Source organism: Mastigoproctus giganteus, chromosome 1 (assembly GCF_048544385.1).
Source record: "Mastigoproctus giganteus isolate SK-2022 chromosome 1, ASM4854438v1, whole genome shotgun sequence".
NCBI classification, from domain to species: domain Eukaryota; kingdom Metazoa; phylum Arthropoda; class Arachnida; order Uropygi; family Thelyphonidae; genus Mastigoproctus; species Mastigoproctus giganteus.
Genome location: NC_143575.1, coordinates 228,396,477 through 228,411,456, shown reverse-complemented (window position 1 = coordinate 228,411,456; position 14,980 = coordinate 228,396,477). Strand labels below are relative to the sequence as shown.

Here is a 14,980-nt window from a genome sequence, read left to right as displayed (position 1 = left end):
TTCTACTCTTCTTTTATGAAAACACTTCACTTTTTATTTGAAGGCAGGATTAAACTGAATGGCACGCATCCGCATGCCACAGCAGAATGGAATCATCTGTGTTATTAGAATGAGGTAAGTCATTCGTAATGCACTTGTAGTTGTTCCAGATGGTTGTTAGAAAAGTCAGAAGACCTCATCTGTTTCGCCTTCTTTGCCCAGTGTAATTATCCTCCAAGTACTCTGCAACAATACCTGCCTCAGGAGGGCAATTTTCCACCCACAGCTCAAAAAAATTTGCCAATCTGATCATCAGAAACAGAAGCAAGAGCATGTAACATCACATCTGGACAGTGAATTCTGCACATTTCATATCTGTATTGAAGAACTGCTTGTTGAATTTGGCGAGGTGAAAGAGAATTTGGATATACTGTGGGAAATGCATTCGTTATAGCATGTTTGAAATCACACAAGACAGACTGGGGATCAGTACAAAATTGTGAAGTGCAGACAATGCATTCATAGAATTTCTATGTCTCCTGCTGATTATTCAGCAGCAGTGCATAGGCCAGTGAAATGCACTGGCCTATCCATAAATATGTGATTTAAGTAATTACTGAGATTATTTAAAAAAATTTTTGGTTTTGCAAACTAGACAGTATTACTAACAAAAATTAAATAAAATTATGAAAACTTCATAAATACAGTTGCACTATTCACTTTCCTTTAGGATCTTATTTCACACCTAGAGGAACAGGTCCTTAACAATAATGGAGGGAACCAGATGGAGATTAATATTATCTGGTTCCTCATTCTGTTAGTGATGTTCAGTAATTTTCTTTTTTTTTTTAATCTTGTATGCAGTGCAACAATAAAAATATCCCATTTAGAATTTCTGCCAGTGTTTTTCAACAATTGATCTGAAAAATGTTCCGTCAAAAATTTGTACTCATCTGATGTGATATAATTGCCACAGCTGTTTGCAGGTAATCAATTCTGCCTCCTGTCATAATACAGGCATAAATATAAAGTAAATAAATAAAGAAAAAAAAATCGACAACTGCTACTTTTTCATATTGGGTATGACGTACAGCAAGAGGATTCTTGCTGTACATTGTGGTTGTTCAGAAGCAGATTATGTTCTGTGTGCGAAATAACCCCAGAATAACTTGCATGGGAGGGAAAAAAAAAAAACAAAAAAAAGTCTACAATCCCTGAAATTGGGTAGCTATAGCTCTGAATGAAAACCCCCAAAAAATTACCTCCAGTCACAAATGTGACTTGCAGCCAGAACTCTCCAGCCAAGTGGAAGGCAGACAGTTATAAAATGTGTATACTTTTATATAAGTATACAAAAATTCTCTTGATTTAATTATATAACAGTGGTTTTTTTTTTTTTTTTTTCTTTAATTAACTTCAAGGATAACATATGTACATATTCAGCATCTCTGATGGGGGGGGAGGAGGAATTAAACTCTATTTACTAACTAGAACTGAATCATAAAATCAATTCTAACAACTGTTTTGAGAACTGTGCTAGCTTCCTCCCACACATGCCCTGAAGTCATAGTTTGCGAAACCATGATAGGAGTCTGGAAAGCTCTCTTCCAGGTTAGAGTGTAAGTAGCAGTCCATCTAACAGAAACATATAAAAGGGCACAACACGACTTGCGCATGTTCACTTATGCTGGAGTAGGGTCACCAGATTTCTCAAAGGTTCCATGTTTCTTGATTTTTTGGTTTCTTTTTTGCTAATTCTTAATTGGTGCAAGTTCTAATTTTTTCTAGATTTATTACTGTTTTGTGTTTATTCATTTTCATTTTGGTTTGTTTTCTTTTAAGTGAAAACACGTAAATGAAAGTTGATGGATATGCTTATATTCATGAAAAAAATTTCAGCAGTCATATTGGCAGTGAAATAAAATTGTTTGCAAGGGCAGGGCACACATAGAAGTTGAAACAACAGACAGAATAACAGTTGATGTTTGCATGGAACATTCACACACACCTAATCCAACTTTAAAGATAAGTAGTCAAAACTACAATCTAACAAAAGAGACTGTGCTTAGTACCTTTAGAATTCATGGATGTTATCATAACCAAAGCAATTAATTCTGTTTCAGTGGTTGCAGCACCAATTTACCACTCATTTCGTCCATGATGTGGACACTATTCAGGAAGAGGCAAGGAAAAGTCCCACAAAGGCCTAAAAGTATGTAGGACTTGGACATACTTCCTGAATATCATTTGACTTCTGATGGCAAACATTTTTTATTATATGATTCTAGGGTTGGCACTCATCATTTCTTAGTATTTTCAACTCAAGAAAATTTTGGAACCTTTAGATCGTTTGGAGGATTGGTATGCAGATGGCAAATTCAAATTGGCCCCCCGATTTTTTTCCCCCTTCAATTCTACACTGTTCGCATGTTTATTTATAGGTAGCACATTCCATTGTTCTGTACACTGCTGTCAAATAATCAGCAGGAGACAGAAAGTTTTTGAATGCATTGTCTCCATTTCATTTTTCTGGTCTTGGATGATTTCAAACATGCTGCAATGAATGCATTTCATGCAGTATATCCAAACTCTCATTACACTTGTCTTTTTCACCTATGACAAAATGTGTTCCACCGAATTCAACAAACAAGCCTTCAAAGTGGATATGCAAATGGGCAGAATTTGCTGCCTAAATGCATATATGTTATTATTATTATTATAATTAGCCATATGATGCAAGGAAACCTGGGGCTTTTGCTGCACAAGCCAAAAAAAAATTGATTTACCCTGTGACCCAGAGAGAGAGAGAGAGAGAGAGAGAGAGAGAGAAGTAGAAGAAAATCACCAAGAAAGAGAAGAAGAAGAAAATCACCAAGAAAGAGAAGAATGATGATATCCAGCTCAGTTACCTGCTCTTACTTTCATTCCTGGTGATTAGGTCACCGATTTTTTTTTGAGCTGTGTGTGGAAAATTTCCTTCCTGAAGCAGATATTGTTGCAGAGTACTTGGAAGTAATTACATTTGGCATAGAAGGTGCAACAGATGAGGCCTCGCTACTTTTCCAACGAACATCTGGAACAGCTATGAGCATGTTAGGAATGATTTGCCTCACTCTAATTACACGGTAATTAGATGAGGCAAATTAATTTTAAAAGCATGGCACGATGATTCCATTCTGCTGTGGCATGCAGCCATCCTTCTGTTTGGTGCTTTGTCAAAAAATTAAAAGAAGTGTTTCCATAAAAGAAGAGTGAAACAACTATTAACAGAACAGGACTAACAGGACTAATTTTGATCCACATAAAAATATATGTGGATCAAAACCATTGTATGTCAGTTCTGTAAAACTGAACCATTGCTGTATTTGTGACGAATCACTTACAACCGAGCTACTTAAAAACAATCTGCTACATTTCAAGTAGTGACTTTTACGGTGTGCCTAGTTTGGATGTCATTTATTCAGCTTCCTCAATGATCGTTCCATTTTAACATGTTTCTGCTATCTGTTACAGTTATTTTCAACTGCACTGTTCATGTTTGGACAGTTCAAGTGAACTGTCCAAACATGTAGGATTGTCAATTGGCATCCTCTCGTTTTTTATTATTTGTCTATTTCGATTATATGGAGCACTATGTTCCATATTTCTTTTCAGAAATTTTCATCATTGCTAGCTTTACTGTTTTCTAGTATGTTTATCAATGAGTTTCTTCTGGTTTCTCAACCTTAAATAATTCATGCTACTAGAACAGCATAGGCTTACACAGCCATAAAAAAAAAAAAAAAAAAAAAGCTTCGACAATCTTAAAAAAAAAAAAAAATCGTAAAGTTTCATTTTATCCTGTCTACGTTTTCTGGCTCAGTCAATAAATTTCTTTCATCTTCTAAACCAACCAAATCACTTTGTTTGAATAGCATAGGCTGTAACAGCCTAAAAAAAAAAAAAAATACAAATACAAAAACTTCAGTAACTTTGCTTTCCTGTCATTTCTTCTGAATTCCAGCCTTCTAGAACAGCACAAGCTCTGTCATCCTAAAAAAAAAAAAAAGTAGCCTGTTTATTTTCATTATGTCAGTCAATAAATTTATTGCTACTTCCTAACTTCACAAATCCATGTTGCTGGAATAGAGCAGCTTCAGAGTTCTCCATAAAAGAGAAAGGAGCCTAACCCATTAAATTTTCTTTCCTGTTGTTTCTGTGTAAATGAGTTTCCTCTGCCTTCACAGTCCTCAATCAGTCCATTTTACGAAAAACAGTATGTGGCTTTAACAACTTTCATAGTGATAATCTTTCTGTTCCTTTCACCTGGTTTCTGAGCTCTTAAGTTTTTTCCTTCCTTCCCAACCCTCAACTAATTCATGCTCCCAGAATAGCAATGGATTCAACTGAGTAGGTATGTTAAAAAAAATCTCCTATTAAATATTGGTGTAGATACACCATAGCTCTTAAACGAAAAGTACATTCGTAGTGTAAAGGCATCATTTTTGTTGCATCTCATATTGTGATCATCCTTCACAATGAGTTACCATGTATTGCACTACCTCGAATAAGTAATGCTTCTCTAATAGAGAAGACTATTGTTACTTATTCTCGGTCAGCACCACCACCCAGATAGCACCATTTCAAGGCTAGTTTGTATTTGCATGGGATAACAGCTCTATTATCCACTTGCCCCTATTAGACTTAGAAAGCAAAAAGTAGAGGGAAAGTTATATATGAGAGGAAGAAGAATGAAAGGGACACTAACTCCTTCAACTTACACCACTCGTAACTCCTTGAATAGGCAATGCTTCCCCATTAGGGAAGACTGTTGTTACCTATTCTCGGAAACTCTGGGAATATCAGGCTGCTGGTGACCATTTCAAGACTAGTTGGCTTTTCATCGGTGGATGGGCAGGTATGCTGGTATTGCAATCACGACAACCGAACCCAGTTGTGAAGTTAATCCCACAATATGATAGATGCCAAAAGGTGTACTTGATAATACTATAATAAATATAAATGTAACAAGGCACAATACTATAAGAGCTTAAAATTATCTATTAAATATTGATTATTATTGAACGATCAGTGCTTTTGCACCATGTTTCGTTCGTAATGAACTGTTCAAGTCGATAATTGGCATCGTTTTAATTGTATCACATATTATGAATCAACCTTCACAATGAGTTGCTGAGGTGTTGCACTGCTTTGAATAAGTAACTCTTCACCAGTGGAGAAGACTAATCTTACTTATTCTCAGTGGATATCATTACAATAGTGACAACCCAGTCATTGCAACAACAGGATACCTGCCCACCTGCCGATGAGGGAGCCAACAAGCTTTGAAACGGTGCCATCTGGGTGGTGGTATCTGCCAAGAACAAGTAACATTAGTCTTCTCCACTGGTGAAGCGCTACTCATTCAAAGCAGTGCAAAACTTCGGCAATTGTGAAGGTTGAATCACAATATGAGATACAATTAAAACAATGCTAATTATCAACTTAAATAGTTCACTACGAACAAAGCATAGTGCAAAAGCACTGACCGTTCAATAGTGAATCTTAAGTATAGTCCCATTGCTTCATGCAAAATAGTTGCATTAAATATTGGTGTAGATACACCATAGATAGTTCTTAAACAAAAATTACATCTGCAGTGTAAAGGCATTGTTTTAGTTGTATCTCATATTGTGATCATCCTTCACAATGAGTTACTATGTATTGCACTACCTCTAATAAGTAACACTTCTCTAATAGAAGACTATTGTTACTCGGTAACTCTGTATACATGGTAACTCGTGAAGGATGTTCACAATGTGAGATACAACTAAAACGATGACTTTATACTTATGATGTAGGTTTCGTTTAAGAGCTATCTATGGTGCATCTAAACCACTATTTAATAGCTAATTTTAAGCTCTTATAATATTATGCCTTGTTGCATTTATATTTATTATAGTTAAAAATAATAATAATAAATAATAATAATAAAAAAATAATCTTATCTAGATTAAAAATGTTACAATGTGATGGAGTCGTGCTGAAATAGGCATGTACTTTCCAACCTGCCTATGAGATGGATCGGTGTGAATTGCTTCATACAAATTAAATGGATAAAAAAAAAAAAATTTCTGCATTCCTCCTTTCTGAGTCACCAAAATTTCTCTTGTTTCCTATACCTTTTACTTCATTGATTTCATTAATTTCTGATCTCTGTGTGATACACTGAATTGTCACACACAACAAATTGTCGTATTCATTGAATTGTTGGCACCTCCATAGCCATGTGGGCAGGAGCAGCAGTGTGTAGCACACGCTAGATTTAGACCAGGGTTCGAGCCTGTGACCACCAAATACGGAGGATGCAGGAAGGTCGGGGAATGACCACCGCATATCCCCGGAGCAATATGGCCTTAGTTGCTAATGCTCCTAAAAACTAAATAACAAACAAACAAACAAACTGAATTGTTGCCACCAATTGTCTTTCACCAAATTGTCACCTACAACAAACTGCCACATACGGTGAATTGTCATGCACTGAACTGAAATGCAACCCTCCACATTTTTTTATGGCAGGCCCAATTTTAATTGCAATAAGGGTACCTACATCCATCCCATTATATATTTGTTAATTAAACAAATGCATGGCATTTGTTTAATTAACAGAGAAGCCCCCTGTCTTGTAAGCTATTTATATTTATGATTTTAACTTAATTTATCAACTGTTATGTTCTGTGATTTTAACTGATATTACCTGGTATATTTTTATCTCTATATTTTTATTGCTTTTAGTATATTGTTCATCATTCTTGACTTATTTTTAATTTCCTTTTACTTATTTTTGTATACAATTCAATCAGTTGTCAAGTAATTTTATTATTGATATGAACCCTGCTGCACAAGCAATTTTTTTCTAATGCTTGCTGGTCTTGATCTTTAGTGGGAGCACAGTGTGATCCCTTTGAAAATGAAATGCAGTAAAGCATGCAAATTTTATTCCAAACTGAATGTTATTTGCCACTGGAATCACAGTGCATGAGGGGAATTTCCACAAGTTTGTTGTTTGTTATTTGGTTTTTAGGAGCATTAGCAACTAAGGCTATATTGCTCCGGGATATGCGGTGGTCATTCCCTGACCTTTCCGCATCCTCTGTATTTGGTGGTGACTGGCTCAAACCCCGGTCTAATCAAGAGGTGTGTGCTACGCACTGCTGCTCCTTCCCACCTGTCTACAGAGGCGCCTTTCCACAAGTAGCCGTTTTTATATCACATTAAACATGCCGAATGTTTAATTTGAAATAGATTTTGCCATAGATCATAGATTTTACCATGCCATAGATTTTGACTGGTTTCAGGAAGCATTGCCTCAGCAAGTTTTTATGATCGTATCTAATTTATAATTGTCACAAAATTTAATTAATTGCCAAAATAATTTTTAGATATCCCCCCCCCCCAATATACTTTTGAATCTTAGATTTATGAGGTTTGACTGTTATGTATATAATGATATGTGCCCCAGAAGTAGCTCATTCAAAGTTGTTTTTACTTCTTTTCTCTGTGTTGTAGAAGATCAAGTCCTGAAATTCCAATGGTTTCAGATACCAGATCAAAATCACCTGAACCTGTTGAATCTGAAGAAGCAATTGAACTTTCATCTTCAAAGCAAATCCTTCCAGGTATTTTCATATTTTTGTTACTCAGTATTAAATCCACCAGTTAAAGAAATAAAGTAATTTAGATTAGCAGTATAAACGTTTTTTTTAATAATCCATTTACTAATACATCATAGGTGCCTCCGTAGCCAGGTGGGAAGGGGCAGCAGTGCGTAGCACACGCTTCTTAATTAAACCGGGATTCGAGCCTGTCACCACCAGATACGGAGGATGTGGAAAGGTCAGGGAATGACCACCACATATCCCCAGAGCAATATGGCCTTAGTTGCCAATGCTCCTAAAAAAAAAAAATAAATAACAACTAATACATCATAAATATGTATTAGTATTTGTCAGTGATGCAAGGAATCAGTTATTCATCAGCCAAAAGTAAGAAAAAATATAAAAATAAACAAAAACTTCCTAGTAGAGATTTAACATTAATAATCTATTAATGAGAATTAATAGATTCTTAATTCTCATTATCTAATAGATTCTTGATAATTGATTATTTAGTGAGCTGAAAAATTCTTGCATATTGCAGTATCATATAGTATTAGTACTGGCAAATTATACAAGGAAACTAGCTTATACAACATCATCTAAGAGAGAAGAAAAAAAAAAAAAACTAGATCTGTCCATCCACTCTAATAATTTATCCAATTCCTCCTTAAATTCACTAAAAACACTTGCTTCCTCAACACCAGATGAATTTTTCCAACAAGCTACTACCCTCTGGTTCAAATTTTTACACATCTATTCTGCAACCATCCTTCCTCAATTTAAATTTATGCTGCTGCTGTGTTTTGTCTGAGGAAGAGTAAGGATGGCATCAGCATTTAGCTCACTTAATCCATTCAGACTTAAAACATCTTAATCAGACACTGCCATTTGCATAACTGAAGTCTTTTTCAGTGAAAGTTGTTGTTGTTTGGTTTTTAGGAGCATTAGCAACCAAGGCCATATTGCTCTGGGATATGCGGTGGTCATTCCCTGACCTTTCCGCATTCTCCGTATTATAGCGGTGACGGGCTCGAACCCCGGTCTAATCAAGAAGCGTGTACTATGCACTGCTGCTCCTTCCCACCTGGCTACGGAGGCACCAGTGAGAGTTGTGTCAAGTGATTTTATTATATGATCCCCTATGCACAAGGCCTTTTTTCCCTAATACTCAACCTTGGTCTTCAATGGAAGCATAATTATTTCCTTGAAATCAAAACCAGTAAAGTATACAAATTTTTCAAACTGAATGTTATTTGCCATTGGAGTACAGTGAGTACTTGTGGGTGAATGGGGGGACGAATTTCCACAAACAGCAGTTTTATTGCTGTTTGTGGAAATTCCAACAGATCCACACCGAAAAAATGAGTATTCCAGACCTGTAGACAGTACTCAAGATGTGACCTTACCATTGCCTTATACCATGGGTTCTTAACCTGGTGCTTGCGAGCACCATTGTGCTCTTTAAAAAATAAATTTTACTCACGACTGATCTTAAAATGGATGCTTGGAATTTTTTGCTTAATGGAATTTAGCAAAAAAATGGAATTTTTTTGCTAAATTCCATTACTTCACTTAAGCAAAAAAATTTATATATAAATCTTTGTATTTAAAAAAAGCCTTTCTGTTTTCAACTTTCAGCAATATTCTACAAAAATCCATGCCAATCTTAGCTAGAAAATATTTTCTTTTGTTAGTGATTGGAGGAAAATTATATATTTTGCGACATTTTAATCTCAAAAACAATCAAAGTTTGACACTTTGATGGTATTGTTAAAATTTTTTCTTATTAATTATTGCTAATTTTACATTTATTTAGTAAGAAATTTTTTTACAAAATACAGTACTTTGTTGAGAGTACGATCATTGTTGCTGTAGTGTTGATAGATACCGAGGATACAGCCTCACGTGATTCTCGGTTTCTTGTTTTAACGGGTTAGTACAGGTTTCTGCCGGGTTTAACTCAGTTGCACTTGTGCAATAGGTACTGTATATGTATAGTGCTGAGTTTAAAGGTGATGAAAGTGTTATAGTAAGAAATCTTTTGATTTCATGGACAAATGCTTAAATGTATTTTCTTTTAGCAGATTTAACTAAAGATACTAAACCCTTTCAAAATGGATAAGTTTTTAAAAAGAAACCGAAACGAACATAATGAGGAAAAAAATTATGCTTTAACACTACCTTCGCAGTCATCTGATTTAGACCTACACGTTTCAAATGCAAAGAAACAAAAAATAAAAAAATATGCATTTCAGTCCTCTTGGGGGATATGATTATTTGGTAATAGATAATAGTAGTGGAACTGTGTAATTTGCTTATTATGTCAGGCGTGTTTGTCTGGCTATCGGAAGTCAAATTTTGAAAGACATTACCAAACATGCCATAGGAATATTCATGAAGCTTTTCCAAATTTAGTGATATTAGAAAAGCTAAACTTCAAGAAGAAGAAAAGAAACTTGAAAGACAAAAAATACTTTAAATTTAAGTCAAGCTAATAGTAGTAAAGTGTTAGGAATGAAGTTTCATTCATTTTATCAAATATAATTGCAAAGAATTCATTGCCTTACGCTATTGGTGAAATAATAAAAAAATAGTGTAGTGTCATCATTAGAAGTGCTTGCTAGTGTCTTACCAGAAAAACAGAAAGCTACTTTGATTAGCACCACTTTGATTAATGAAACTGTTTCAAATCGAGTTCATAAAATGGCAGATGTAATATTCAATGAATTATTACGTAAAATCAAAAGTTATGTATTTTTTTCACTGGCACAGGATGAGTCGACTGATGTTTCGGGCATATCACAACTCTGGCCGACCGGGCTAGCCGAGTGGGTCAAGTACCTGCCCGGCTATCCAAAGGTCGCGGGTTCGATTCCCGCTTCGGGCTTGGATCAAAGTACTGCAAAAACCTTGGGAGGTGCAATATGGCCACAGAAGCCGATGCGCCAATAACTACCAAATCAAAAAAAAAAAAAAAAAAAATATCACAACTCATGTTCTTTGTTTGTTTGATTCAACATGATGGTACCTGTGAAAGAGACTTTTTGGGTATTTGGCCATTTACTGATCATTCAACTGAACAAGATGTATATAATGCACTTATGAAATTCCTCACAGTGCACAAAATTGATCTTTATAAACTTGTAACAATTGTTACCAATGGTGTGCTTTCCATGATCGGTAAAAACAAAAGCCTTATTGCTTATCTTGATAGAGATGCAAGGATACCTAATTTTATGCATCATCACTGTTTGATTCATATTGAGGCCTTGTGTTCACGAATGAAAGATCAAAAAGAAATTATAGGATGTCTCAAAGTCATTGTTAAAGTCATCAACCATTTTATTGCTAAATCCCTAAATAGTAGTAGTAGTAGTAGTGGCACTTGATGCAAGAAAGCAAGTGTAGGAGCTTATGCAGCATCAGCCAAAAAAAAAAAAAAAAAAATCACACCATACCCTCCAATTGCCTGTCCAGTTCCTCCTTAAATTTATTTAACCTATCAACTTCCACAACGACAGATGGAAGTTTGTTCCAGCAATTAACCACCCGCTGGCTAAAGGCAAATTTCCGCACATCTATTCTACATCTATCCTTTCTTAATTTGAACTTATGTCCCCGTAGGTTCGTATTCTGAACAAGTGGGAGGATCCCATCAGAATTCAGCGTGCTCAACCCATTCAAGGCCTTATAGACCTCAATCAGATCACCGCGCAGGTGCCTAGTCTCCAGCCACTGCAATTTGCAGAACTTAAGCCTCTCTTGGTAAGAGGATCCCTTCATTCCCCTCACCAATCGTGTTGCTCTTCTCTGTACACGCTCAAGCAAATCTACATCCTTCCTAAAATGAGGCCTCCAGACCTGTACGCAGTACTCAAGGCGTGGCCTGACCATTGCCTTATACAGAGGGACAATCACCTCCTTTTCCCTGCTAGCTAAATTCCTATATATCATTGACAAAACCCCATGACCTGCCCTAGCAGCCTGTCTACATTGCTCAGAAAACTTCATATCTGACTGCACAATTACTCCCAGGTTTTTTTCATTTTCTACCACCTTAAGTGTAGTACCACACAGTTGGTACGTTTCTCTGGGGTTACTTCTACCCATATGCAGTACTTTGCATTTGTCAAGGTTAAACTTCAGTTGCCACTTCTTAGCCCATCTGCCCAAATTATCTAGATCCTGTTGCAGTAGCACACTGCCATTACTGTCATTAACAACCCTGCCAACCTTCGTGTCATCTGCAAACTTCGACATTAAGCCTGATATACCTTCATCAATATCATTGATAAATATACAAAACAACAGTGGACCCAACACCGAACCCTGTGGGACTCCACTAATAACATTAGTCCACGAAGAGCAGCAAATAAGTGACTTCTTAAAATATTTTTGGCAGATCTTCAAGCACTGTATTCTGATCTTATTACAAATACAGAGGTTTGTTGGCTCAGTCGTGGAAAGGTGCTCTCCAGAATTTGGGAGGGATGCTTGAAGAAATAAAAGCTTTTCTAATAGAAAGCAATAAAGAAAACCTTTTTTAATGAAATTTTTACTGAAGATTTCAAGATTACACTTTTATTCATTCATGGTTGACATCTTCAGCCATTTAAATGAGTTAAATTTGAAGCTACAGAGAAAAGATAAATTTGTGGTGGTTTTTTTGGAGGAGATTATTGCATTTGGGAAAAAACTTCAGGTGTTTCAGAATCAAGTTTTAAAACGAAATTTGTTTCATTTTTCTACTCTTCAAAAATGTCTAGAGGAAACTGCTGGGGAGTACCCATCATTTGTAATGAACGTAATTGAAGACCTTAGTGACCAATTACAAGAAAGATTTGAATAGTTGTAAGAGCACCTCCCAAAATTTGAATTAACAATAAATTACAGAAATTTTGAAATCAGTAACTTGGAACAAATTTTCAAGCAAAATGAAGTAACAGCTGCCAAGTTAGAACTTATTGATATGCAGTCATCTTTAGCTCTGTAATGTCTTTTCCAACACAAAATTATTTTAAAATTCTGAGGTTCTTCCAACTGCAAAAAATTTCCTTTATTACGAAGAGAAGCGTTCAAAGTACTTTCTATGTTTGGATCAACATATACGTGTGAAAGTGCTTTTTCTTTTATAAACAATATCAAAAACAAAAAAAGGACAAGCTTGTTGACATCACATTTGGAAGAAAATTTGCGATTATCTCTTCATAATAGAGAAATTAATTTCAAAGGTGTGGTATCATCTATTCAAAGTCAAAGTTCACACTGATAAGGTAATAAATATTAGTGCCCAAAAATTTTAATTGAGAAATATAATTCTTGTATGCATAATACAGCTAAAAATTAATTTAAAAAAGCAGCATTTTTACTCTTTAAGCAAAAAAATTGTATTTTAATATATGGTGCTCGCACTTATTAGAAGTGCATTAGCTCGGTTAAAGCAAAAGGTTAAGAACCCCTGCCTTATACAGTAAAATAATTACCTCCTTATCCCTGCTCTGCTGGCAAAATTCCTGTATATCAGTGACAAAAACCCCATGAGCTGTGCTGGTAGTTCATGTCTGACTGTACAATTATTTCCCTTCCCCCATGTCTTTTTGTTTTCTATTTACCTTCAGTGCAGTATAGTTACACGGTTTTGGTACATTAATCTAGGATTATTGTTATCCATATGCAGTACCTGGTATTTGTCAGTGTTAAACTTCAATTGCCACTTCTCAGCTCATCTGCCTAATTTTTCTGGATCTTGTTGCAGTAGTGCACCTCAGTTCTTGTCAATAACTACACTACTAACTTTTGTATCATCTGCACTGTGAGATAATAAACTTGATATGCCTTCATCATTATTGTTAATAAATATTGAAAACCCTAACGGGCCCAACAATGAAACCTGAGGAACTACACTAGTAACACAGTATAGTGATAAAAAAAAAAAAAAAATTATTTAAAAAAATTAATAAAATAAATAAATAATAATAATTAGTAAAAGAAAAGGAAATTAAACCTATCATCCTATGCGCTTCCCTGACCCGAAGGTATTATCCAGATGACCTTTGAATTTCCCCAAACTGTCAGCCTCTGCCACCCATGGGAAGGGAAGCATTCAAAGAACTTATCTTGGAAGCTACTAGGCTTTACATACCAACTAAGAAATATTGTCCAAGGTTTAGGCCTAAATGGATGTCAGATGAACTAATGAGGCATATGGCAGAGAAGAAACATGCATGGGATACATACAAATTAACACATGACACAGAAGCCTATGATAGATACAAGTTGATCTGTAAGCAAGTTACAAAGGAGGTTAGGCAGGCGAAGGCAGATTACAAGAAATCTTTGGCAAGGGATGCAAAGAAAAACAGCAAAGAGTTCTTTACTTATGTAAACTCTAGAAGGAAGGGGATGAATCAGATTGGTCCACTTGATATCGATGGGTCAACTGTTGATGATCCTGCTCAGGTAGCTGACAAACTAAATGAATATTTTGCATCGACATTCACACATGAGGAGTTATTTAACGAGGGGAATGCCAGAGGTGTATTCAACTCTAGCAGTAAGCTAGGGAATCTTGTAATAACTGAGAGTAAAGTGGAGGAGAAATTGTTGAAGATAAACATAAGAAAGGCACCCGGGGTGGATGGGATCTATCCAGTTAAATTAAAGGAGGCAGCAGAGGAAGTAAGCAAACCCTTAGCCATAATTGTGGGAGCTTCCTTGGACTGGGGGGGGGTACCCACGGACTGGAGATGTGCAAATGTGACCCCAATTCACGGGGGAGGATCGAGGGCTGACATGGGTAATTGTGGACCTGTGAGTTTGGCATCTGTTCCAGGAAAATTAATGGAGGCACTAGTTAGAGAAGCACTGCAGGATCATTTAGACAAGACTTCAGTTATAGCTCGGACACAGCATGATTTTGTTAATGGGAGGTCTTGCCTGACCAATTTGATTGGATACTATGATGCAGTCACAAAGGAGCTGGATGCAGGGAATAGCTTTGATATTGTGTACTTGGATCTTGGAAGGGCTTTTGATACTGTTGCACATGGAAGACTGCTGCACGAATTGGAGCAGTGTGACATTGGAGGCAAATTACTGCTGTGGATAAAGGGGTGGCTGAGGGGGAGAGGACAGAGAGTGGTGATCAATGGACAATGCTCGTCGTGCACTGATGTTATTAGTGGGGTCCCTCAAGGCTCAGTGTTGGGTCCATTGTTGTTTTCTGTATTTATGAATGATATTGGTGATGGTATATCAAGCTTAATGTCTGAGTTTGCAGACGATACAAAGGTAGGCAGGGTTGTCAAAGACACTACTGACACTATGCTGCTGCAACAGGATCTGAAAAGGTTGAGCAGATGGGC

At 36.1% G+C, this 14,980-nt stretch overlaps 1 protein-coding gene across 1 annotated transcript in view; it reads left to right on the top strand.

Moving 5' to 3' along the window:
• The window catches only part of LOC150091573 (TP53-binding protein 1-like), a 257,313-nt gene that overhangs the window by 22,665 nt on the left and 219,668 nt on the right, over positions 1-14,980 (top strand). The window contains exon 4 of the mRNA XM_090368987.1: positions 7,528-7,637. Coding sequence (XP_090225113.1) covers positions 7,528-7,637 — 110 coding nt within the window. The remainder of the gene's footprint in view (positions 1-7,527; positions 7,638-14,980) is intronic.